The 25787-nt window shown below is 44.9% G+C and overlaps 1 protein-coding gene across 7 annotated transcripts in view; it reads right to left on the reverse strand.

The window, feature by feature from the left end:
• cadps2 (Ca++-dependent secretion activator 2) overlaps window positions 1–25787 on the reverse strand; it is a 371627-nt gene that overhangs the window by 259674 nt on the left and 86166 nt on the right. For all 7 annotated transcript variants that reach the window (XM_055650231.1, XM_055650236.1, XM_055650233.1 and 4 more), the window contains exon 3: window positions 25255–25587. In XM_055650231.1, the coding sequence (XP_055506206.1) occupies window positions 25255–25587 (333 nt within the window). The remainder of the gene's footprint in view (window positions 1–25254; window positions 25588–25787) is intronic.

Raw genomic sequence — 25787 nt, forward strand, 5'->3', positions numbered from 1 at the left:
TGGTGACATTTCACCAGGTTGTTGTTAGCATCATCCACAGTGTGAACACGCTGAGTTGCTGGCAAAGATCACGGAGCATGGCCCAGAATCAATGTGACACTGTACTGATCTCATCCATGCAAATCTGGCCCTTTGAGATCTTTTGACTTTGTTAAAAACAGCAAACCAGAAGCAATATTTTACCATGTTTCTTTAACCGTGTATTTTTCTAATTATTTATAACAAAGCTGACACTCCGATTCTCCAAACAGGCTGCAGAAGTTGCAAGTTTCAGAATCACACTGTCAGTCATTAAGCCTCTTTTCTTCTCATTATTTCTCAGGACACTAATGTATCTAATGTGTTTTGTGCTATCCTTTCTGAGTGCAACACAATTAAGGATTTTGGGCGGCACTGTGGCGCAGCATTAGAGTTGCTGCCTTACAGCGCCCGAGACCCCGGTTCGATCCAGACTGGGTGCTGTCTGTACGGAGTTTGCACATTCTCCCCGTGACCGCGTGGGTTTTCTCTGGGTGCTCCGGTTTCCTCCCACATTCCAAAGACGTGCAGGTTTGTAGGCTATTTGGCTTCTATATATTGTCCCTACGGTGTAGGATAGAACTATTACGTTGGTGGTCGCCGGTCATGCTGTATTTCCAAACTAGACAAAACTAAAAGCATGCAGGGAATGAACGGCTGATGGATGGTCGGCATGGAGGCAGTGGGCCAAAGGGCCTGCTTCATGCTGTATCTGTAAAACAAAACTACCGATCTGAACCTCTGAAAACATAGAAACATAGATGCAGGAGGAGGCCATTCGGCCCTTCGAGTCAGCACCGCCATTCGTTGTGATCATGGCTGAATGTCCTCAATCAATAACCCGTGCCTGCCTTCTCCCCATATCCCTTGATTCCACTAGCCCCTAGAGCTCTATCTAACTCTCTCTTAAATCCATCCAGTGACGTGGCCTCCACTGCCCTCTGTGGCAGGGAATTCCATAAATTCACAACTCTCTGGGTGAAAACGTTTTTTCTCACCTCAGTCTTCCCCTTTATTCTAAGACTGTGGCCCCTGGTTCTGGACTCGCCCAACATTGCGAGCATTTTTCCCTGCATCTAGCTTGTCCAGTCCTTTTATAATGTTATATGTTTCTATAAGATCCCCCTCATCCTTCTAAACTCCAGTGAATACAAGCCTAGTCTTTTCAATCTTCAGTCCTCATGGTGAATGCATTCACTCCTTAAGGACAAATTTCACCGCCATGACCATTGATACAAATACATCGATAAATGCTCCTGAACACATCATCAGTGATGTAACCTGGGGTCATTAGGTGTTTCGGGTCTTTCAACATCAGACACCCTCACCCAGGCGACCCAGCCGTGGTTGATCAGACCACGACTTGTGTTCAGGTGGCATTCGCTCCTCCCCATGGACCTCCTCTCCTGATCCAGAGCCATCTCGAGGCCTTCTCCGCTGCCTCTGGTGTTCTTGATGGACCTTCTCCTCGCCACTCCATTTATGCCAAGTGCACTCAAGGCTTTGTAGAGCGATTGCCCTGCAAAACCTCTGCAGCCAACCTCGATGGGCATACACCTTGCCTTCCAGCCCTGCTTGCGGCAGTCTATGACCAGCTCTTCATACTTGGCCACCTTCCTCTCGTGGGCCTCCTCCAGATGGTCCTCCCACAGCACAGTCAATTCCAACAAGTCAAGTGTATTAGCAGAGAGGAGCAACCGCCTGGGTTTCCTCCCACGCACAAGACATACAGGCTTGTAGGTTAATTGGCTTCAGGAAAATTGTGAACTGCCCCTAGTGTGTGTGTGTGTGTGTGTGTGTGTGTGTGTGTGTGTGTGTGTGTGTGTGTGTCAGATGGTGTTAGCGTGCGGGGATCGCTCTGTCAGCGTGGACTCGGTGGACCAAAGGGCTTGTGTCCGCGATGTATCTCTAAAACGAAAACTGAGAAAAACTAAAGAAACCGTATGCAAAGACAAAACTTCAGAACTGGGCAACAAACTCACAATTTGATAAGAAGCAGGAAGGTTCTCTGATCCTCTGCCGCCTGAATCTTTTAGAAACATGGAGCTACTGACAGGAAGTAGTGGAAAGCCACCATTCCTGGCAAGAAATTTGCAGGAGATCATAGGAGTCTCTTCAAAGATGTTCTCAAGATCTTCTTGAAGAAGTCACTTGCCCAGAGTTGGGGAATCGAGGACCAGAGGACATAAGTTTAAGGCGATGGGGAAATGATTTAATAGGAATCTGAGGGGTACCTTTTTCACACAAAGACTGGTGGGTGTATGGATCGAGCTGCCAGAGGAGGTAGTTGAGGCAGGAACTATCCCAACATTTAAGAAACAGTTAGACAGGTACATGGATAGGACAGGTTTGGAGTGATATGGACCAAGTGCAGGCAGGTGGGACTCGTGTCGTTTGGGCAAGTTGTGACAATCCCCAGGGCACACAGCATAAGCGGAGACCCAGAGCCATCAGTTCAATGTACGGGCCACACACACGCTCCTTCACCGTGATGTGAGCAGAGTTGTACCGGCCGCTGTCACTCTCTCTGCAGTCCCTGTCCGCCCGAACAGTTAGAAAGCCGTCCACACTCGCACTAGACTCCAGGATGTCCTCATGGAGCCATGTCCCCGCAAACATCGGGATCACTGCACTCATGGCATTCCCTCCGAGTCCTCACCAGTGCAGGCAGCACCTCCATCTTGTTTTTTGGCAACCTCACATTCCCCACTGTGATGGAAGGAAAATAACATTTACCTTCTTCCCCCTTTTCTCCCACGGTCTACTAACCATATGACAGTGTATGAAGAGTCCGATAAAGGCTCTACATCTACCCTCAAACCCACAGAACTGGCTCCACCTAATATGACCACCAGGTAGCAGTCACAATTAATGACTCCAATAAACTTACAAAATTCTTAAGGGGTTGGACAGGCTAGATGCAGGAAGATTGCTCCCGATGTTGGGGAAGTCCAGGACAAGGGGGCGCAGTTTAAGGATAAGGGGGAAATCCTTTAAAACTGAGATGAGAAGAACTTTTTTCACACAGAGAGTGGTGAATTTCTGGAACTCTCTGCCACAGAGGGTAGTCGAGGCCAGTTCATTGGCTATATTTAAGAGAGAGTTAGATGTGGCCCTTGTGGCTAAGGGGATCAGAGGGTATGGAGAGAAGGCAGGTACGGGATACTGAGTTAGATGATCAGCCATGATCATATTGAATGGCGGTGCAGGCTCGAAGGGCCGAATGGCCTACTCCTGCACCTAATTTCTATGTTTCTATGATATCAACAAAGAGCGGGAAGCATAATATCACAGCTATTAATGTTGAGTATCCATTGTAATGCAATTGAGTTACAAGAGACGACAAAAGTAACCATATAAAGTTGAGAATCCTCATACAAGGCCTGGAAGATAATATTTTCTTTGGATGTGCTGATTGACATTTGAAAGATGCGCTGGATTTAAGTTATTCTGACTGCCTTATCTGAAAGTGATTCATGAAGGCAAAATATGATAAAAATGGAGTGCAGAAATCATTCAACCACGTCTCCTGAAGGCTGTAGCTAATAAGAAAATGGGGGAATAATTGGATTTGCAGCTCTCAGCATTGCTATCTGCAAAGAGATGATCAATTTATAAGAATTGTCCACTTTTTTTGTATTTTATAGCCACGCAACCTTAGGCCCAGACAATAAATCACAAATGTCTCAAATTCAGACAGAACTCCAGCAGAACCATGAACCAAGGTGCAGGGATCAAATTTGTGAGCTTCTTAAATTAATGTTCAGAATTCAAAACCATCGCACAGACTAAGACAAATGCAACTGAGGAATCTATTAAGCTGAGACATCGGCAGTGAAACATATCTTAAGGCAATCAAATCCACAAGACATATTAAACTAAGATATGGAAATCAAATGCATAAAACCCAGGTATTAATAACCTGCATTCATCATAGTTGCTTCTAGTTTGTTTGCAAGATTTGTTTGATTTTGGACTTTTTACAGGTACATATAAGAGCCTTCGGCAACAAAGATGAGACAAAAAGACAAAACTAAAATACCCATTAAAGAAACATTTATTATTCTTTACAGGAAATATCCCAATTCTGCATTCTCCCATTGTCTGGAGAGCAGCATCAAGCATATCGTGATCACAGCTATAAATTGATCATTTAGGGTATGGTAGAGTGGCGCGGTGGCACAGCTGGTCGAGCCACTGCCTCAAGTGCCTGTCCCACGAGCATGCGACCTGCATGCGGCAAGCGCGCCCAAACCGGAAGCGGGGGCCGCGCGGAGGTTGAGTGATCCCCGTACAGGGCCGGTCCCACCAGCATGTGCCTGCATGCGGTGAGCACGACCAAACCGGGAGCGGGGGCCGCGCGGAGGTCAAGTGAGTGACGTGAAGTTCGAGCGAAGTCCGCGGGAGGTTCGCGCGTGACGTACAGCGTCAAGACGCTGCATACGGCGTCGAGATGCTGTGCACGCCCGTCGAGGCGGTGCGTACGGCATCGAGGCGGCTGCGGGCCTGGCAGGCAGTTGCCGCGCGGAATTTTTGAACGCGGTCAGTTTTTCGGAGCCCTGCGCGATGTCAGGACCAGCTCCGCACAACTCCATACGGCTCCGGTGATCGAAGTGGGACCGGCCCCGCGAGGCTGTACGGCTCAGGTGACCACGTTAGGTCGCGCTTGCCGCATGCAGTCGCATGCTCGTGGGACAGGCCCTTCACAGCGCCAGAGACCCGGGTTTGATCCCGATCTCGGGTGTTGTCAGTGTGGAATTTGTACGTTCTCCCTGTGGCAGCGTGCCTTTACTCCAGGAGCACTGGTTTCCTGCCACATTCCACATCTACAGGGAATGGGCGAGCCAGGATCTCAAAGAGTTTGTGCTGACTTAACATGGACATGCAGGGAATGGAGTGCTCAAAGGATAGACACAAAGCGCTGGAGCAACTCAGCTGTTCAGGTAGCATCTCTGGAGTAAATAGATGGGTGACTTTTCAGGGTCGGAACTTCTTCAGACTGAATGTAGAGTGGCGGGGGGGAACAGGTGGCAGGAAAAGGCCAGAACAAATCGGGGCCGGCAACAGATGAAAGAGGAAGGGTCATCGTCTTTCTTGTCCTTATACTATATACAGTAGTGGCTCGCCACTGCTGTACACATCGTTGCGCTATTGAAGTGCGCAAGGTCTGCAGTGGTACATGGATTATCCAGCAATGGGCATCGCAGTAGGTGTTGCATTGTCTGGGTCTGTGTGCCACAGTCACAGGTTGTTGTACCCTCGATGTAGCCCCATTTGTGCATTGTCACCCCTGACAGTCGATTGAGACATCTCCAGTTCAGCCAGTGTTCATCAACACCTGGTGGAGCCCATAATGGCCCATTTTTGGCTGGGGAAGAGGTGATAATGAAGGGATATGGGGATGCGAACAGCGGAACTAGTAGAACGACTAGGGTGGAGAAGGAGGGGAGACGGAATGCAGGGGTTATTTGAAATTTGAGAAATCAACGATCATACCACTGGGCTGTAAGCTGCCCAAGCGAAATATAAGGTGCTGTTCCTCCAATTTATAATTTTCTGAAGAAATGGTCAAACCCGAAACGTCACCCATCCATTTTCCCCAGAGATGCTGCCTGACCAGCTGAGTTACTCCAGCACTTTGTCTCTCCCCTCAGTGTAAGCCAGCATCTGCAGTTCCTTCCTACACATCACTGAGTACTCAAAGGACTCGGTTCCCATTGCTGCCATTCTGATCTTCTGATTCCACAGTTCTTGCAAGTTTGAAGGAATTATAATCTGTCTGGGAAAGACTTTCCTCTCAAAAAGAAGCAGATCGCATTTGAAGATAGGAAGCCAGACTAAGATGCACAGCTTCTAATAGCCAATGGCATTTGGCTGGAGTTTATATTCTCTGATAAGCTTCAGCGTGAGCCATGCGGCGATCAGTGATAATAGAGCATATCGGGACTCTCACACACAGCTCATTGCCACTGTAGTTTAGTATTCAGCATAAGAGCTTTGCAAGCTTCATCCTGTGCTGCCAGATAATGGCAAACCAAACCAACAAGAGATACCTTTCCAGCTTCAAATACAGCAGGAAATCAAACTGGGACCCACCTCCAACATGTCCCTGTGTGCAGGAAGGAACTGCAGATAAACGCAAACCGAAGATATATGCAAAAAGCTGGAGTAACTCAGCGAGTCAGGCAGCATCTCTGGAGAAATCGAATAGGTGACGTTTCGGGTTGAGACCCTTCTTTAGTCTGAAGACGAGTCCCGACCCAGTTTCAATGCCCTCGGACTCTTTGGCCCTTGGTCTATCTTTAATTGGACTTTACTGGACATTAGTTAGTTTAGTTTAGTTTAGCGTACCGAGGTATAGTGAAAAGCTTTTGTTTCATGCTAATCAGTCAGCTAAAAGACTATACATGATTACAATCGAGCCATCCACACTGTGCAGATACATGATAAAGGGAATAATATTTAGTTTGTTAAAGAAGGAACTGCAGATGCTGGAAAATTGAAGGTAGACAAAAATACTGGAGAAACTCAGCGGGTGAGGCAGCATCTATAGAGCGAAGAAAATAGGCAAAGTTTCGTGTCGAAACCCTTCTGAAACCGACCGGTATTTCTAAATAAATGTTTAGAAATATTTAGAATATTTAGAATATTTCTAAATAATATTTAGTGCAAGATAAGGTCCAGTAAAGACCGATTAAAGATAGTCTCCAAAGAGGTAGATTGTTGGTCAGGATCGCTCTCTGGTTGCGGTAGGAATGTACAGTTGCCTGATAACAGCTGGGAAGAAACTGTCCCTGAATCTGCAGGTATTTGATTTTACACTTCTGTATCTTGCACTAAACACTATTTCCTTTATCCTCTATCCGTACACTGTGGACCGCTTGACTGTAACATGCATCGTCTTTCCGCTGACTGGTTTTCAAAAGCAGTTAGACAGGTTCATGGATAGGACAGGATTTGAGGGATATGGATCAAATGCTGGCAGGTGGGACTAGTGTAGCTGGGACGTGTTGGCCAGTGTAGGCAAGTTGGGTGTGTGTGTGTGTGTGTGCCCGTGTGTGCGTGTGTGTATATATGTGTGTATTTGTGTGTATGTGTGTGTATATATATATACACACACACACATACACACAAAACTATTTTTTCTCTCTCATTTAATATATTGTTTACAGAGTACAATGCTTACGTATTCGGTTGTGCTGCTGAAAGTAAGAATCTCATTGTTCTATCCGCAACATAGGACAATAAAACACTCTTGACTCTAGGCTGAAGAAGGGTCTCGACCCAAAACATCACCCATTCCTCCCCAGAGATGATGCCTGTCCCGCTGAGTTCCTCCAGCACTTTGTGTCTACTCTTGACTCTCTCTTGAAGTGACAAAGACAGATCGAGTCATTCAGAACAAACATTGACGGCAGACAAATTACTGTAAAAAAATTTTTGAGGGAAAACAAATCAAGTTTGCGAGCAGCAGAGGTTAGAGTCAAGGGTGGGGGGACATGGATCTGTCAATGGAAAGTCATGTTTGACCAACTGGTGACTGGGTTTATTGCGGAGGCAATGAGAAGCGTTGAAGAAAGTAACATGTTCATGTGATATTTCAGAAAGACGCCTGGCAAAATGCCCATGGCAGATTGATGCGTATAGATAAAAGCTCATGGGATCAAAAGTACAGTGACAAGTTGGGTTAAAGTGGGTGAGGGGTGATCTTAGAGAGGTGTGCCAAAGCATGAGAGGAATAGAGTGAGTCTACGCACAGAGTCTCTTGCCCAGAGTAAGGGAATCGAGAACCAGAGGGCACAGGTTTGTGAGCGGGGTTTAATAGGAACCTGAGGGGTAACCTTTTCACGCTAAGGGTGGTGGGTGTATGGAACGAGCTGCCAGTAGGATATGGAGGCAACATTTAGACAGGTACATGGATAAGGGTCAAATACGTGCAGGTGGGACTAATGTAGATGGGACATGTTGGCCGGTGTGGGCAAGCTGGGTTGAAGGGCCTGTTTCCACGCTGTATCACTCTATGACTCTAAAGATTTTGTACCTGTTGTTCCGAAAGAATAGATTGCACAGATTTTGATTTTGAGGGTTAAAAAATATTAAATATTCCAAACAGTAACTTGCACAGAGAGGACGAACTAAAAGATAGCATAAACGCATAGATAAAATAGAGCCCGGGTTCTTAAAATATATAAGGGAGGAAAGAACGAAGGCTCTATCTGGATTAAAAAATGTCTCAATGGGAACACTAAAACTCCCATATCCTGCTTTCTCCCCATATCCATTGATTCTGTTAGCCCAAAGAGATAAATCTAACTCTCTCTTGAATACATCCAATGAATTGGCCTCCATAGCCTTCTGTGGAAGAGAATCCCACAGATCCTTAACTCTCTGGCTGAATTTTTTTTTCCTCAGTACTGCATTAAAAGGCAGTCAGCATCGTCAGAGACCCACACTACCCTGGCCATGCTCTCATTTCACTCCTGCCCTCTGGAAGAAGGTATAGGAGCATATATCTCTAAAGCAAAGTCTAATACTAAAGTAAAGGATGATGTATTAGCCAATGTGTTAGGTTAGGATCAGAAATCTCATGATAAACTGAAGTATCTCTTGGTGGTCTTTGACGGAAATAGATGCTGCCTCACCTGCTGAGTTTCTCCAGCATTTTTGTCTACCTAAGTTACATGCGATTTGCTCATAACCTTTCTGTGTTGGGATTTCTTTATGTAACTTAGGTCAATTTAACATCAGTAGTGTTTTTTGGAAACTTTTTTAGTGGGAAAAATAATGTTTTGAACTTACTAATAATGTTTCCAAAAATTACTACTGATGCTAAACTGACACTTTTTGGGGGGTTTCCTCTAGCCCTTCTACCTTTGAACAATTATAGTATTCCAGCATCACTCACATATCGAAATAAGATGGGTGAAATAAATCTGCTCCTAGATTTTCCCCACTCAGTAACTCACATCACAGTTGAACAACCTATACAAGTCGCCAACATTTCTAACGCCTCTTCTTTACCTACTTTTAATCTCATCTAACATCCAAGGAACTAAGGCTGCAGCTGGAGTGACACTTAAGTCCTCTCCCTCATTAAACTTGGATGCCATCTGCTCAATCTGCTCTCTATTCACCCCTTGGCAAACCCTTTCCGTGTTAACATCTAGATAAGAGTCTGTTGCTTTATCTTGTCCTTGCAGTGTCAATCTTTTCTCACATTTTAGTGTAGTTTTAATTTAGAGATACAGGGCGGAAACAGGTCCTTCAGCCCACTGAGTCTGTGCCAACCAGCGATCCCTGTGCACTGGCACTACACTACACACAAGGGACAAGTTACAATCTTTACTGAAGCCCACTAACCTACAAACCTGTACGATTTTGGAGTATGGGTGGAAATACACGCAGGTCACGGGGAGAAAGTACAAACTCCTTGCAGACAGCATCCATAGTCAGGATCAAATCCGGGTCCCTGGCGCTGTAAAACAGCAAATCTACCGCTGCGCCACCCTGCTGCATTTTTGCCCTATCATTCCTTTAAACTTCCAGCTCAGCTCCCTCATATTATCAAGCTTGCATCTGTCCTTCAACCTGTTCTCTAATTAGACAGTACCCTAATCTTCTCCATAAAACGCTGCCCATTGCTACCCATCATTCTTTTTCTCCAATCTTCCCTGGCCAGATAAACGTCTGTCAATGAGGAAAAATGAATCCTCTCCTCCAGTTATTTGTGTTTTAGTCTATTCTCGTGCTGTGTATAGTCCACCAGCCCGACGAGAATTCAGAAGGGTTTTTTTTTCCATTCCAGTGAAAAAAATTTTTAGCAGGAAGCAATTGTTACTTGTGTGACAGCACCTTGAATTATCAATCATTTCGCCCTTGAAGGAGCTGAAGAGAAAGACTATAAGGATTATTTCTGATTGACCAGAGAACGCCGTCCCTGATAATAACACCAGGAATATGACGGGGCAGCTTTATCTGTGAGAATAATGCAAAATGAACTCATTTGCACTGATTACGGCACCAATCTCGTGGTGAGGGGTTGATACCCTATGGTTCGAGAATTGCTCCAAATTTTCCGGAAAGAATTGTATCATTCTTCCACTGTTCGATTGTGTAAGCAGGGGGTCTGGTGCACAATCCCCGCATGAATTCCGCTATGATTTAACTTTAATTGAAACAAAATGCTCGGTAATTGACAGTATAAATATCTTCCTAACACTGTGCGAACCATTCAGGACTGACATTTATCAGTGCTCCTGGGACTCACGCACGCCGCTGTGGTGTTTATGAACCATCATTATCTCCACTCTACAAAATTGCGGGGTCATTCACAGCGCTCTGGAAGAACGTTAGTTGATCTTTTCAGAAACTGACCTCCCTTGGCCTATGTGGTGTCTCAATCCAGCAGAATGTGAACGGTTTCAGGAGATCGTGACAAGCAAATTCTGACTATTCCATTTTTGCCTGCCTTTTCCTTCCCTCGTTGACAAACTTTCTACCACTCTGCTTTTCTTTCAAAACCCCAGGGCGGCGCGGTGGCGCAGCGGTGGAGTTGCTGCCTCACAACCCCAGAGACCCCGGTTCAATCCTAATTACAGGTGCTGCCTGTACGAAGTTTGTACGTTCTCCCCGTGATCTGCATGCGTTTACTCCGAGATGTTTGGTTTCCTCCAACACTCCAAAGACGTACAGGCTTGTAGTGAATTGGCTTGGTGAATGTAAACTGTTCCTAGTCTGTGTAGATAGTGTTAATGTGCGAGGATATCTTGCCGGTCCGGACTCGGTGGGCGAAGGACCTATTTCCACGCTGTATCTCTAAACTAAACTAAAATTGTGAGCGATTTCAAGACCAAGTAAAAAGCAAATTCCTATATTTCTCTTTTTGCTTCACTCATTGAAAACGTTCTTTCATTCTGTTTTTCTTTCTAAACCTGATTTGATTCCAAATTCATTCATGCTATCATATCGCCCTCCTTATGGGCCTGTCCCACTTAGGCGACTGCCAGGGACTAGTTTAATGGAATTTAACCACGACACCTGGCGACAACCTACGACAGCAAAAATTGTTGCCACTGTTGAAAATTTTGTGGCAGTCGCCTGAAGTCGCCCAAAAAAAAATCGCCTAAGTGTGTTGGGCCCATTAGATTTCACCTGCCCTAAACTCACTAAAGTTTCATTGAGTAAGGAGAAACATTGTTTGTTCTGCTGTTCACCAAGTTCCACGTGCTCTGGAGATTTGTTGATGTATTTGGCATTTGTTAGCAAGGTTTTCCACCATCCCAATATGTACAAGCAGTCTCTATCAGCCAAGGCACAACGTTGCAGATATCCACAATAAGGAGGGAGAATTAATCAAATAAATAGATTGAAGTAGGTATGATACAAGTGACCGCGTGGGTTTCCTCCAGGTGCTCGGGTTTCCTCCCACGTCCCAAAGATGTGCAGGTTTGTGGGTTAATTGGCCTCTGTAAATTGCTCCGTGTGTGAAGGGAGTGGATGAAAAAGTGGGATAATGTAGAACTGTTTGCATCCCTTCGTTATCACCTCTTCCCCAGCCAACAATAGACCATTGTGGCCTCCACCCTTCCTGTTGCCAGTCCTGCTTTGTTCTGGACTTTTCCCACATCCAGTTTCCCCTCCCCTCTACTTTCAGTCTGAAGAAGGGTCCCCACCTGAAACGTCACCCATCCTTTTCCTCCAGAGATGCTGCCTGATCCCGCTGAGTTACTCCAGCACTATATGTGTCTATACATAGAAAGTAAGGTGATCTTTCTTCATTCATTAACAGGACCTCTAACCCACTGCCTGAAAAGTTGCAGCAAACTGATTTCATACGTAACGTTAAACTTTGAAAGGTATTTGGAAGCTGACAGACACAAAGTTGGCTAAACCGTTGAGGTCAACAAAAGTCATAATGAACCAAATATGAACTAGGGTGGCACGGCGGAAGAGTTGCAGCCTTACAGCGCTTGCAGCACCGGAGACCTGGGTTCGATCCCGACGAGTGCTGTCTGTACGGAGCTTGTACGTTCTCCCCGTGACCTGTGGGGGTTTTCTGCGAGATCTTCGGTTTTCTCCCACACTCCAAAGACGTACAGGTATGTAAGTAAATTGGCTTGGTGTAAAAATAAAAATTGTCCCTAGTGTGTGTTCCTAGAGTCAATGTGCGGGATCACTGGCCGGCACGGACCCGGTGGGCTGAAGGGCCTGTTTCCACGCTGCATCTCTAAACTAAACTAAACCAAACCAAAAAAGGCTTTGATTCTTTTCAACAAGGTCACCTCAAATAGTTACAGACGGCTTTGTTGACATTTGGCCAAAATTGACATTTGGTCATGTGTTCAGGAGCACTGCTACAACTGATAAAACGGATTACCATTGGGAGAAAAGGAATGTATTTAAGTATTATTGCACAAATACTAAAGAAAAGAAACTTTATAAAAGTTTGCAATATTCAATCAAAGGCTTGGGGGAAATAAAGTAATGCATTATAAGTAATTTAGAGATGATCAAAAGCTGATCGGTTCTTGTCTAAAGGGAAAGGCACTCTTTCCGAATGCATAGCAGATGCTAATGACTGGAGAGAGACACAAGGAACTGCAGATGCTGAAAGCTGGAATAAAACACAGAGTGCTGGAGGAACTCAGCGAGTCGGGCAGCATCTGTGGAGGGAATGGACAGACGACACTGGGTCGAGAGCCTTTTACAGGTTGATTGTAGCAGGGGTGGCTGGAAAAGGGAGCTGAGAGCGGGACAAAACCTGTTCAGGTCATAAGTAATAGGAGCTGAATTAGGCCATTCGGCCCATCAAGTCTACTCCGCCATTCAATCATGACTGATCTATCTCTCTCTCCTAACCCCATTCTCCTGCCTTCTCCCCATAACTCCTGACACCCGTACTAATCAATTTTCTATCTTTCTCTGCCTTAAAAATATCCATTGACGGCCTCCACAGACTTCTGTGGCAAAGAATTCCACAGATTCACCCCCCTCTGATTAAAGAAATTCCTTCTCATCCCCTTCCTAAAGGAACGTCCTTTAATTCTGAGGCTTTGACCTCTAGTCCTAGACTCTCCCACTAGTGGAAACATCCTCTCCACTTCCAATCTATCCAGGCCTTTCACTATAAGTTATGTGGACTCAGGTGAGGGGGGTGGATAGGCAGATGAGTGGAGTAAGTGATCAAGGACACAAAAGGGTGTCAGATATGGAGAGAAGATTAAAGGCAGAGGTTGGAATTTGGGTCGAAGGGGAAGGGGGTGGGGGAGATGAGACAGGGGGATAAACATACAAACATAGAAAATAGGTGCAGGAGAAGGCCATTCGCCCTTCGACCCAGCGCCGCCATCCAAAATCAGTACCCCTCGTTCCAGCTTTCTCCCCATATCCCTTGATTCTGTTAAAATGGTTATGAGGTACTTGAGGATGGGAGATGAAGGAACGGAGTAGGGTGTGTGAGTGGATGGGAAAATGGATGCCCAGCATGGGTGGGAGAGGGGGGGGGGGGGGGGGGGGGGGGGTGGGTGGGGGGGGGGGGGGGGGGGGGGGGGGGGGGGGGGGGGGGGGTGGGATAGGGTGCAAAAGATAGCGCAAGAGGGCAGGAGGAGTGTTACTTGGAAATCCATAACATTGCCATAAGCTGCCCGGGCAGTCACGGTGGCACATCGGTACAGTTGCTGCCTTACAACAAAATGCAGCACCAGAGACCCGGGTTCGATCCCGACTACGGGTGCTGTCTGTATGGAGTTTGTACGTTCTCCCCGTGATCTGCGTGGGTTTTCTCCGAGATCTTCTGTTCCCTCCCACACTCCAAAGAGGAACAGATTTGTAGGTTAACTGGATTGATAAAAATGTAAACATTGTCCAAGTTGGCGATATGCAAAGTACTGCCCTGCCAACGACAACAATTCTGAAGGTTCAGAAGGTGGTGGGATGTGTGGTGTTGTTCCTCCAGTTTGTATGTGGGTTCACTTTAGCAATGGAGGAAGCACAGGTCAGCAAAGTTGACATTGAATGGGGAGGTGATTCGATATGAGTTCCATTTGTGGTGTAATATTCTTCTTGCACAACCTGAGCAAAATGTTAGACCTGGTGGCTTGATGTGCTATGGCCATGCTATGACAGACCACTGACCACAAGACTGGGCTTGGTGGAGGAAACCTCCATCATATACTGCAGCCACACTAATACATTGCTTTGACCAAGGGGAGGTTAAGAAGAATAAATTGCATATTCTATCCTAGCCTCTAGGGGGATTGCAGACTGTTGGGCCATTGCAATGTATAGAGAAAGTAATGTGAGTTTCAATGGTTAAAATGTCAAACGAAGACAGTTGTGGTGCTGACTATAAAATATTTATGCTGTCGCTTCAGATGATCCCTTCTCGGAATCATTTAACAACACTCTGAAGAAGGGTCTCGACCCAAAACGTCACCCATTCCTTCTCTCCAGAGATGCTGCCTGTCCCGCTGAGTTACTCCAGCGTTTTGTGTCTAGCTTCGGTTTAAACCAGCATCTGCAGTTCCTTTCTGCACTCACATTATTCTGCCTGTAATAATAATCTAAAACATGGATTATTGGAAAACTGCTCAAATGATCTGCGAGAATCTGTAATGGCAGGCTTGAATTTAATTAGGCATTGTCATTATCATTTAGTACAATACCATTACTTAAATGTCGCTGTACAGAATGCTAATCATTCGTCCTTATGATTGCCATTTGAAGCCACTCTTCTTTATTCCCACCTCCCACCAACTCACCCCCTCACTCCTAAAAAAAACATGCCACACAAAGCTGGTTGATTCGTTTTCTTCAAGTTAAATTCCTGTGTTTAGTTTTTAGTTTTAGTGATACAGCGCGGAAACAGGCCCTTCGGCCCACCCTGTCCGCGCCTATTTGGACCAAAATTTGGACCCTAGCCATTGGCATCCATACCAAAACGTTCAGCTGAGGGGACCTAGTGTCATTCTCCAAGTTTGCCGATTGTGGGAGAGGGAGTATGAAGGAGAATATATAGAGGCTTCAAGAGGATATAGCCAAGCTAACTGAGTGGGCGAGAAAACAATTGATGGAATATAAAGAGGAAAATGTAAAATCATCCACTTCAGTGTCAAAAAACAGAAAAGCCCAGTATTTTTGAGATGGCAGATAGAGGCAAAAAGCTGGAGTAACTCAGCGGATCAGGCAGCATCTCTGGAGAGAAGAAATGGGTGATGTTTCAGGTCGGGACCCTTCTTCAGACATGAAGAAATGGTGAAATACAGGGTCCGTTTCCGCAAGTTATAACAAACTAACATGCTGTTGAAGCAAGCAATTAAGGCAAATGGTATGTTGGCCTTTATTGTGAGTGGATTTAGTGCAGAAATTAAGAGCTCTTATGTCAATTCAGTAGGCTGTATCTGGAATATTGCATGCATTTTTAGTCTCCATACCTTAAAAAGGATATACATCCCATAAAGTGCAACCAAGGACAAGAATACAAAAATAGTGATGGAATGCTGAGGCTTTATAAGACACTGGTCAGGCCACATTTGGAGTAGTGTGAGCAGTTTTGGGCTCCATATCTGAGGAAGGATGTGCGGGCATCGGAGAGGGTCGAGAGGAGGAGTACGGGAATGATTCCACAAATTATTGGGTTAACGTACCATGAGCGTTTGACAGCATTGGGCCTCTACTCACTGGAGTTTAGAAGGATGAGGAGGGACCATATTTGGAACTTACCGAATTGTGAAAGGCCTGGATAAGTGTGGATGTGGAGAGGATGTTTCCACTGGTAGGAGAGTCTAGGACCAGAGGCCATAGCCTCAGAATAAAAGGAAGTACCTTTAGAAAGGAGGTAAGGAGGAATTTCTATAGTCAGAGGGTGATGAATTTGTGGAATTCATTGCCACAGAAGGCTATGGAGGCCGTCGATGGATATGTTTAAGGTGGAGATTGATAGATTCTTGATTAATAAGGGTGTCAGTGGTTATGAAGCGAAGGCGGACGAGAGTTGAAAGAGAAAGATAAATCAGCCAAGGTTGAATGCTAGAGTGGACTTGATGGGCCGAATGGCCTAATTCTGATTCTATAATTTATGGCCTTATGAACAAAGATTGGCGAGAACGATGCAAGTGCATGGAAGGTTTGCCATGCAGGAAGAGATTGAGTAGACTGCATGCCATTCAGTAGATTGAGTAGACTGCATGCCATTCAAGGAGAGATTGACTACATATGGGTTCTCCTGCATATTTGTTTAGAAATGGAGCATGCAACCAGACCCATAGGCCCACCAGGTCCGCGCCAACCTACAACCATCCTACACTAGTTCCATGTTATCACAATCTTGTATCCTACACACCAGGGGCAATTAATGTAGCAATCTGCACGTCTTTGTAATGTGGGAGGAAATCGGAGCACCCGCGGTCACAGGAAGAACGTGCAAACTCCGCAGAGTCAGCACCCATAGTCGGGATCGAACCTGGGTCTCTGGCACTGTGAGGCAGCAGCTCTACTGCCGTGCAGTCTTGAGAAGAGCAGGAGATCTCATTGAAAAGTGCCGTCAGGGCTGAATGCAAGGAAAATGTTTCAGCTGGGTGAGAAATCTTGTGACCAGAGTCTCAGGGTAATGGGTCAGCCACTTGGGACTGAGATGAAGAAAAACTTCATTCAAAGAGTGGAAACTCTTGGCATTCTGTACTCCAAAGGGCTGTGATGGTTCAGTCTTTGAGCAATCCAAACACAGATTGATACACTTCTGGACACTAATGGGATCCATGGACATGGAGATGGTAGCAGGGTAAAGATCAACCGTGAACTTAATGATTAGCTCCGTAGACATAAAGGGCGAGGTGATCTATACTTGCTCCCGATTCCTCTGTTCCAAATGTAACACAGCATTAACTACAATGCTGTCGATTAATGGGGGTGAGGCAGCAGAACAGGAGATCAATACAGTCTGAAGTAATTGCTTCTCTCCCAAGGGAGCAAACAGCATTTTCACTCCTCTGCTGAAACCCAGCAGTAGTTGTACAGCCTAGTGTGTGTGTGACATTTTGTGGCCTTTGAGAAAATCTCTTAGAAAGATAATCAGTGCCAATTTGGACAGCTTTTCATTTATTAAAGATGATCAGCATCAATGGCCTCAAATAGCGACACTGCTCATTAGTTGCTGTAATGAGATTGGCGCCTCTTGCGATGTAACTGAATTCACTGTCCATTTTAACCCAAGGCAAAGCTACAATTACCAGTCTATTTCAACTGTGTCGGCTTGCGTAGTCAGAGGGGTTTTTTTTTATACACTTCAAATTAAAAAGAAATCAAGCAAAGTACAGAATCATTGGAGAGACGGCGGCATGGTGGAGCAGCGGGGGAGACCCGGGTTCTGATTCTGATTACGGGTACTGTCTATACGGAGTTTGCATGTTCTCCCCGTGACTTGCGTAGGTTTTCTCTGATATCTTCAGTTTCCTCCCACACTCCAAAGACGTACAGGTTTGTAGGTTAATTGGCTTGGTGTAAATGTAAATTGTGCCGAGTGCGTGTAGGATAGTGTTAGTGTGCGGGAATCACTGGTCGGTGTGGGCCCGGTGGGCAAAAGGGCCTGTTTGCGAGCTGTATCTCTAAACTAAACTAGATGGAGGTCTAACATTTATAAACAAGCTTCCGTGTCCATGAATGCTTCAAAACACTGCATAGCTAATAACCTTACGGTATGACTCGATAGAACTTTATTTATCCCAGGAGGGAAATTAATTTACCAACAGTCATACAAAACGCAAAATACATGAAACATGAAATAAAGTGACGAGTGGGAAAGGCTTTGGAGATGTGAGGGGGGGGGGGGGGGGGGGGGGGGGGGGGGGGGGGGGGGGGGGAGTCAGGGAGTCTCAGTCTACCCCTTGACAGAAGGGGGAGGAGTGGAAACGTTTGATAGCCACAGGGAAGAAAGATCTCCTGTGGCGTTCTGTCAGAGTGCAGTCACTATTGTGATGTTGGAACACATCACCACTGAGACTGCATTAATGCTCTTGGTCATTTTAATCCTTCTCATATTACAATTGCAACACACACTCTTAAGCCTCTATTCCTCACCATATTCCCTTATCATGTATCTATACACTGTAAATGGCTCAAAACCAGCACGTCTTTGGAGTTTTAATTTAGTCTTAGTTTAGTTCAGGGGTGGGGAACCCTTTTCATGTTGGAAGGCCCCATTAAGTTAGCTGTAATCTAATAAGGCCACATCCAAGAAACTTCAATTAGATATAGGATTATTTTGTTGAATCTTCTTTTACTCTTTGGTATTTTAAATACGTTCATTTTAAGAATAAAATAATAATAATAAAAAACGAACAAAAACATATTAATAAAAATAAACTGATTTGTTTTACAAAATTTGGATTCATTGAAAAGGCCGCACTTAATGGCCTAGATGCGGCATTAAGCCGCAGGTTCCCCACCTCTGGTTTAATTTATTGTAACGCGTACCAAGGCAACTGACTGTCCTCTCACCAGGTAGAGAGTGGTCCTGACTTCCTGACCTACCTGTTTAAGAAGGAACTGCAGATGCTGGAAAATCGAAGGTAGACAAAAATGCTGGAGAAACTAGGCAGACGAGGCAGCATCTATGGAGTGAAGGAACTAGGCAACATTTCAGGCTGAAGAAAGGTTTCGGCCCGAAACGTTGCCTATTTCCTTCGCTCCATAGATGCTGCCTCACCCGCTGAGTTTCTCCAGCATTTTTGTCTACCTTCCTGACCTACCTTATTGGAGACCTTCGAACTGCTGTTAATCAGACTTCATCTCGCACTAAACATAATAACCTTTATCCTGCATCTGAACCATGTGGATGGGCTTGATTGTAATCATGTCTAGTCTTTTCGCTGACTGGATAGCACGCACCAAAAAGCTTAGGACTGCACCTCAGTACATGTGACAATAATTAACTGAAGCAAAACATATGAAGACAATTCAATACACTTGCAGCCACTGGAAATATGAAACAGAAACAGAAAATAATGCAAAACCCCAACAGGTCAACAATTCTGACAAAGGTTCTTTGACCCAAAATGTTGACTGTATTTGTAATGGCCATTTCTTAACTTTCCAATGTCCAACTTTTGATTACCATTACTACTCGGGGAATGAAAGCATAAAAACATAGAAAATAGGTGGTGGAGTAGGCCATTCGGCCCTTCGAGCCTGCACCGCCATTCAATATGATCATGGCTGATCATCCAACTCAGTATCCTGTGCCTGCCTTCTCTCCATACGCCCTGATCCCTTTAGCCACAAGGGCCACATATAACTCCCTCTTAAATATAGCCAATGAACTAGCCTCAACTACCTTCTGTGGCAGAGAATTCCACAGATTCACCACTCTCTGTGTGAAAAATGTTTTCTCATCTCGGTCCTAAAAGACTTCCTCTTTATCCTTAAACTGTGACCCCTTGTTCTGGACTTCCCCAACATCAGGAACAATCTTCCTGCATCTAGCCTGTCCAACCCCTTAAGAATTTTGTAAGTTTCTATAAGATCCCCCCTCAATCTTCTAAATTCTAGTGAGTACAAGCCAAGTCTATCCAGTCTTTCTTCATATGAAAGTCCCAGGAATCAGTCTGGTGAACCTTCTCTGTACTCCCTCTTTGGCAAGAATGTCTTTCCTCAGATTAGGAGACCAAAACTGTACACAATACTCCAGGTGTGGTCTCACCAAGGCCCTGTACAACTGCAGTAGAACCTCCCTGCTCCTATACTCAAATCCTTTAGCTATGACATTATTTCTTCCCCCTAGTCGCTGCTTGACCTGCTGGGTTTTTTTTCCAGCATCTCCTGTTTTATCTTCCGAGATTCTTGCTGAAGCACCGTTATAAAAGCAGTTCCATTAAATAGATGCTTAATTCGTTGTCCAAGCAATTCGTTTTCCAGTTTGATACTAATCCTGTCTTAATGGTGACTCCCCACCAAGAAGCAAGATCTGTAAGATTAAAGTTTAATTGAGATAAATTAACTGGGTAGTGCGTGGATGAAAAAAAATAAAATATTTTAATCAGTCAGAAATAAAACTGTAATCAATAAATTTATACAGAGAGGTATGAAAGCTGCAGTGGATGCTCATTCATTAAGACATTTTTATATAGCTCACAGTGATCTGATGTTCGATGAATTACATTCTCAGAGTGTGAAGGAGAAAAGGAAGAAGCAATAAATGTGATATTAAGTTTTAACTTACCTCTTAAGAATTAAAAACTTTTCACCAAAAAAAATGCTTCCCCAGGCAATGCTAAATATAAGAATACTTAAGGAAAATATTTGCCCGTTGAAACCAGTGGACTGCCAGAACTTCAAATAGTTATTTATTACAAGACTATTTTGCGCTTCCCATAACATCTTTTGGTCTGAATTTAGTTTAGTTTAGAGATACAGCGCAGAAATAGGCTCTTCGGCCCACCGAGTCCACACCAACCAGCGATCCTCACACACTAACACTATCCTACACACACCAGGGACAATTTACTTTTACACCAAGCCAATTAACCTACAAACCTGTAGGTCTTTGGAGTGCGGGAGGAAACCGAAGATCTCGGAGAAAACTCAACACGAGTCAAGAGGAGAACATACAAAACTACGTCCAAGCTAGGATCGAACCTGGGTCTCTGCTGCCGAAAACGCTGTAAGGCAGCAATTCTAACGCTGCACCACCGTGGCACCCTTACCTCTTGAGAATTTTTTTAATTTCATCGAAGAAATGCTCCCCAGGCAATGGTAAATATAAGAATACTTAAGGAAAATATTTGCTCATTGAAACCGGTGGACTGCCAGAACTTCAAATAGTTATTTATTACAAGTCCATTTTGTGCTTCACATAACACCTTTTGTTCTGAATTTAGTTACAGTTTTTAGTAGAACAGCAAATATAGAATAGTGCAGCACAGAAACAAGCCCTTCGGCCCACAATGTCCGCACCGAACATAATGCCAAGTTAAATCACCTCTGCCTGCCCATAATCCACTTCCATTAGGAAGAAGATCCAGGAGCCTGAAAACTGCATTGTCCAGGTTCAGGAGCAGCTTATTCCCTACAGCCATCAGGCTATTAAACGTTACAACCTCCCATATAGGCTGCCAACTATTTAGACTTGGGGACATTATGTTTGGACTCTTATCGTCTATTTGTCGGTTTGATTTTTTATATATACTGAATTTTTTGTTATGTGTTTTACAGAGTACTATGTTTACATATCTGTTGTGCTGCTGCAGGTAAGAATTTCATTGTTCTGTTTCAGGACAGATGACAGTAAAACTCTTGACTCATCCTCCACTCCCTGCATATCCATGTGCCTAACTAAAAACCTCTCCAAGGCCTCTATCGTATCTGCATCCACCACCTTTCCAGGCAACACATTCCAGGCACCCACCACTCTGCGTGTAAAGAAAAAATTCCCCCTACATCTCCTTATAACTTTGTCCCTATCACCTTAAAGCTATGCCCTCTTTTCATTGACAATTCCACCCTGGGGAAAAAGGTTTTGACTGTCTACCCTGTCTATATGTCTCTCACAATTTCAACACTTCTATCAGGTCTTCCCTCAGCTTCCGACGATCCAGAGAAAATAATCCAAGTTTGTCCAACGTGGACCTTCAACTCCAAGTATGCTTTGTTCCTGCCCCAATCTAATCTAACCCTAACCCTAACCCTAACCTTGCAGGTTCAAAGGGGGGACTGATTCTCTTGATCAATTACCAATTTACCAGCTTTCATAATCGAACTTATGCCCAAGCAAGCCGTCACAACCTTTGTGAATAGTACTTGTTACCATATAGTCTTTACTTCTTCACCTAGAAGATGAATACTATCTACTTCATTGAAGACTCTCAGACTATTAGTACGGATGTCAGGGGTTATGGGGAGAAGGCAGCAGAATGGGGTTAGGAGGGAGAGATAGATCAGCCATGATTGAACTACTGAGTAGACTTGATGCGCCAAATGACATAACTGTGCTCCTATTACTTATGACTGTATTTAATTGGACTTTACCTTGCACTAAGGGGACGGCTCAAATGTACTAAAGTACAGTCTTTCCACTGACTGGTTAGCACACAACAATAGCTTTTCATTGTACATGTGACAATAAACTAAACTAAACTACAAGGTAGTCACAATATGTTGGAGTACCTCAGCTAGACAAGCAGCATCTCTGGAGAGAAGGAATGGTGACGTTTCGGGTCGAGACCCTTCTTCAGACTTGAGTCTGAAGCAAGGTCTCGACCAGAAGCGTCACCCATTCCTCATCTGAATAGATGCTGCTTGTCCCACTGAGTTACTCCAGCATTTTGTGTCTACCTTCGATTTAAACCAGCATCTGCATTTCTTTCCTAAACTAAACTACAGATGCTTGTAAAAACCGAAGATAGACACAAAGTGCTGGAGTAACTCAGCCGGTTTGACAGCATCTCTGGAGAAAAGGATGGGTGGCGTTTCGGATCGGGATCCATCTTCAGTCTATCTAACCTAAAATTGTGCAGGAAGGAACTACAGATGCTGGTTTACCAAAGATAGAGACAAAATGCTGGAGTAACTCCGCGGGGCAGGCAGCATCAAGTCCCTTCTTCAGACGGAGAGTCAGGGGAAAGGGAAACAAGAGATATAGACGATGATACAAAGAGATATAGAACACAGAAATGAAAGATGTGCAGAAAATGTACCGATGATCAAGGGAACAGTCCATTGGTAGCTGTAGGCTAGGCAGAAATGAGTTATAGACCAGGACGCCAGTGAGACCAGTACAAGGGATGGGATGGAGAGAGACTGTGCCTGTTTGACTGTGCTAAACTGCCCACAATACAGTGACCAGTCTAACAGGCCACTGTAGTTTCAGAGGTGGGGATTTATTCACATTGGCACAGGTCAAGTCTCTCACATGATACTCAAGCAGGGCCCTTTGAATCCAATCTCCAGCAGCCTGTCACCCCATGATGAATGGCTGTCGCTTCCACTGTTGGCCAAAAATAAAAACGACTTTTAAAAATCAAAGAATGCTGCAGTCTGGAACACCATGACCTGACCTGGGACACGGGCCTGGAGATCTAGGCCACAACGTCATTGTTTCTGCAGGCATCCTTTACACTGCGGAGTAGCAGGTCATTATAGGGCTCAGGCTATTGTGAAAAGCCAGGGGGTGGAAACTAATTAAAAAAGTTACGGCCCTGCATATGCTCCTCCCTTCCCTCAGTCACCATCCCACAAAACGCCACCAAACTCTGGAGTTATTAACCTGTCATCCCACCCTGCAAGATGGAGTCCATGTCACAGGAGCAGAATTAGGCCATTCATAAGTGATAGGAGCAGAAATAGGCCATTCGGCCCATCAAGTCTACTCCGCCATTGAATCATGACTGATCTATCTCTCCCTCTGAACCCCATTCACCTACCTTCTCCACCCTAACCCCTGACACCCGCACTAATCAAGAATCTACCTATCTCTGCCTTAAATATAGTCACTGGCTTTGCCTCCACAGCCTTCTGTGGCAAATAGTTCCACAGATTCACCACCCCCTGACTAAAGAAATTCCTCCTAATCTCCTTCCTAAAAGAACATCCTTTAATAAATAGGCTATGACCTCTGGTCCTAAACATGGTGTTCCATTTGGCCCATCGAGTCTACTCCGCCATTCAATCATGGCTGGTCTATGTTTCCCTCTCAACCCCATTCTCCTGCCTTCTCCCCATAATCGTTGACACCCTTATTAATCAAGAAACACCATTATCACCAGAGAGTGGTGAATGTGGAATTCTCTGCCTCAGTGGGCGGTGGAGGCAGGTTCTCTGGATGCTTTCAAGAGAGAGCTAGATAGGGCTCTTTAAAATAGCGGAGTCAGGGGATATGGGGAGAAGGCAGGAACGTGGTACTGATTGGGGATGATCAGCCATGATCACATTGAATGGCGGTGCTAGATCAAAGGGCCAAATGGCCTACTCCTGCACCTATTGTCTATTGTCTATTATTAATCAAGAAATCAGTGTAGCATCTCTCTCTCATAAAGTTGAAAGAACGAGTGTTATTTACTCTAACCAATACAGCTACAGTCATAGATGCATAGAGTTATACAGCTTAGAAACAGGTCCTTCGTCCCACCTTGCCCACACCCACCAACATATCCCATTAGCTTAGCTTTCGGTTTATTATTGTCACGTGTAGCGAGGTACAGTGAAGAGGTTGTTTTGCAAGCTGTCTAGAAAGACCAGATCATACTATAAATAAATAAAATCAAGTCAATCTCAAGTACAAAAGATAGAGCGAAAAGGCGTCCAAATCAATAGAGTTTGCATACATTGCCAGACCCCACAGTAGCTGCAGATGCAGATTATCTCCTGCCCCTGGTGTTGGCCTTCACTGCTTTCTCAGTGGGGAATCAAACATTGGCAGGCAGATTCAATGCACTGCAGTGTAATGTCCCTCCTGCTGTTCCCCTTTGAAGACCAGACAAGAAACTCTGCTCACATCTGTTCTCTTAGCCGAGCTTTAGTTTAGTTCAGAGGTATGGCGTGGAAACAGGCCCTTTGGCCCACCGAGTCTGCGCTGGCCCGTACACTAGTTCTACCCTACACACGAGGAACAATCTTGCAGAAGCCACTTAGCCAACAAACCTGTAGGTCTTTGGAGTGTGGGAGGAATCCAGAGCACCCTGGAGAAAGCGTACACACTCCGTACAGACAGCACCCGTCGTCAGGATCGAACCCGGATCTCTGGCGCTGTGAGACAGCAGCTCTACCGCTGCGCTACCCAGCACTAAGCATAAATATTCCCTAAGCAATGCCTTGTAGGAGAGTTCAGGATTTCACCTGCGGGCCTGGCTTACATTTACTTTTCAACTCGCAGTTGAAATAAACAATTTCAGAATTGATATCTCTGGTGCTTGCAAGGCCTTGTCACGAAGAGAATCCTCCCTGCTCTGAGTAATAGAACACTTTACTTCTAAGCAACATTCAGCGGACTGTAAGCCATTTGGGATCGCTCAAGTCCTGAAAGGTTGCACAGATAAGAATCTTTTCCTTACTATAAGGACATCTTTAAGTATTTCATGACGTATATTCTGGTTGATGCAACTTACGCACTACACACTGAATCAAAACGCACGATAACTATTGTGACGTATCAGTTATGATGAACTGATGAACTGATGTGCACTCCTCCATAGTATAATACTATAACAGTGTATTTTACGATCAGGATGGGAACCTAATTTAGCATCTTACCTGGCAGCTATTATAAAGCAACTGATGTTCGATTTTCTTAATCCCAAGGATCTGCTGGAACATCTCGTACAACTGTTCCTTGCTGAGAATGAGCTCCGACACCGCACTCATGGGCATCCGTGCTGGCTTGCTGCGGAGATCCTCTTCCCCTCTGTAGATGGTGTCAAACTTGGCCATCCAGGAGCTCAGCACCGTCTCCTTGCTCAGCCCGTCGATCTCCGGCAAGCTGCGGACCCGCCTCTCGATGTTCTTTTTGAAAACATCGCGGAAGTCGTTTGCCGAGCACCCTCCGCTGCTGACCATGCGAGCCACCCGGTCACTCTTGAGGAATATCTAGTTGAGTGCAAGCAAAGAACAAGCACAAGTCAATCGCAATCCAGTGACAAGTAGATTACATTGTAATCTAATAACATGTAGATTAAATTGTAATCTAGTAACATGCACTTTAAATTGTAATCTAAATACATGTATTTTAACTCGTTACAATGCATCTTAAAATGTACTTTAGTAACATGTATTTTAAATAGTAATCC

Source organism: Leucoraja erinacea, chromosome 19 (assembly GCF_028641065.1).
Source record: "Leucoraja erinacea ecotype New England chromosome 19, Leri_hhj_1, whole genome shotgun sequence".
Classification (NCBI taxonomy): Eukaryota; Metazoa; Chordata; class Chondrichthyes; order Rajiformes; family Rajidae; genus Leucoraja; species Leucoraja erinaceus.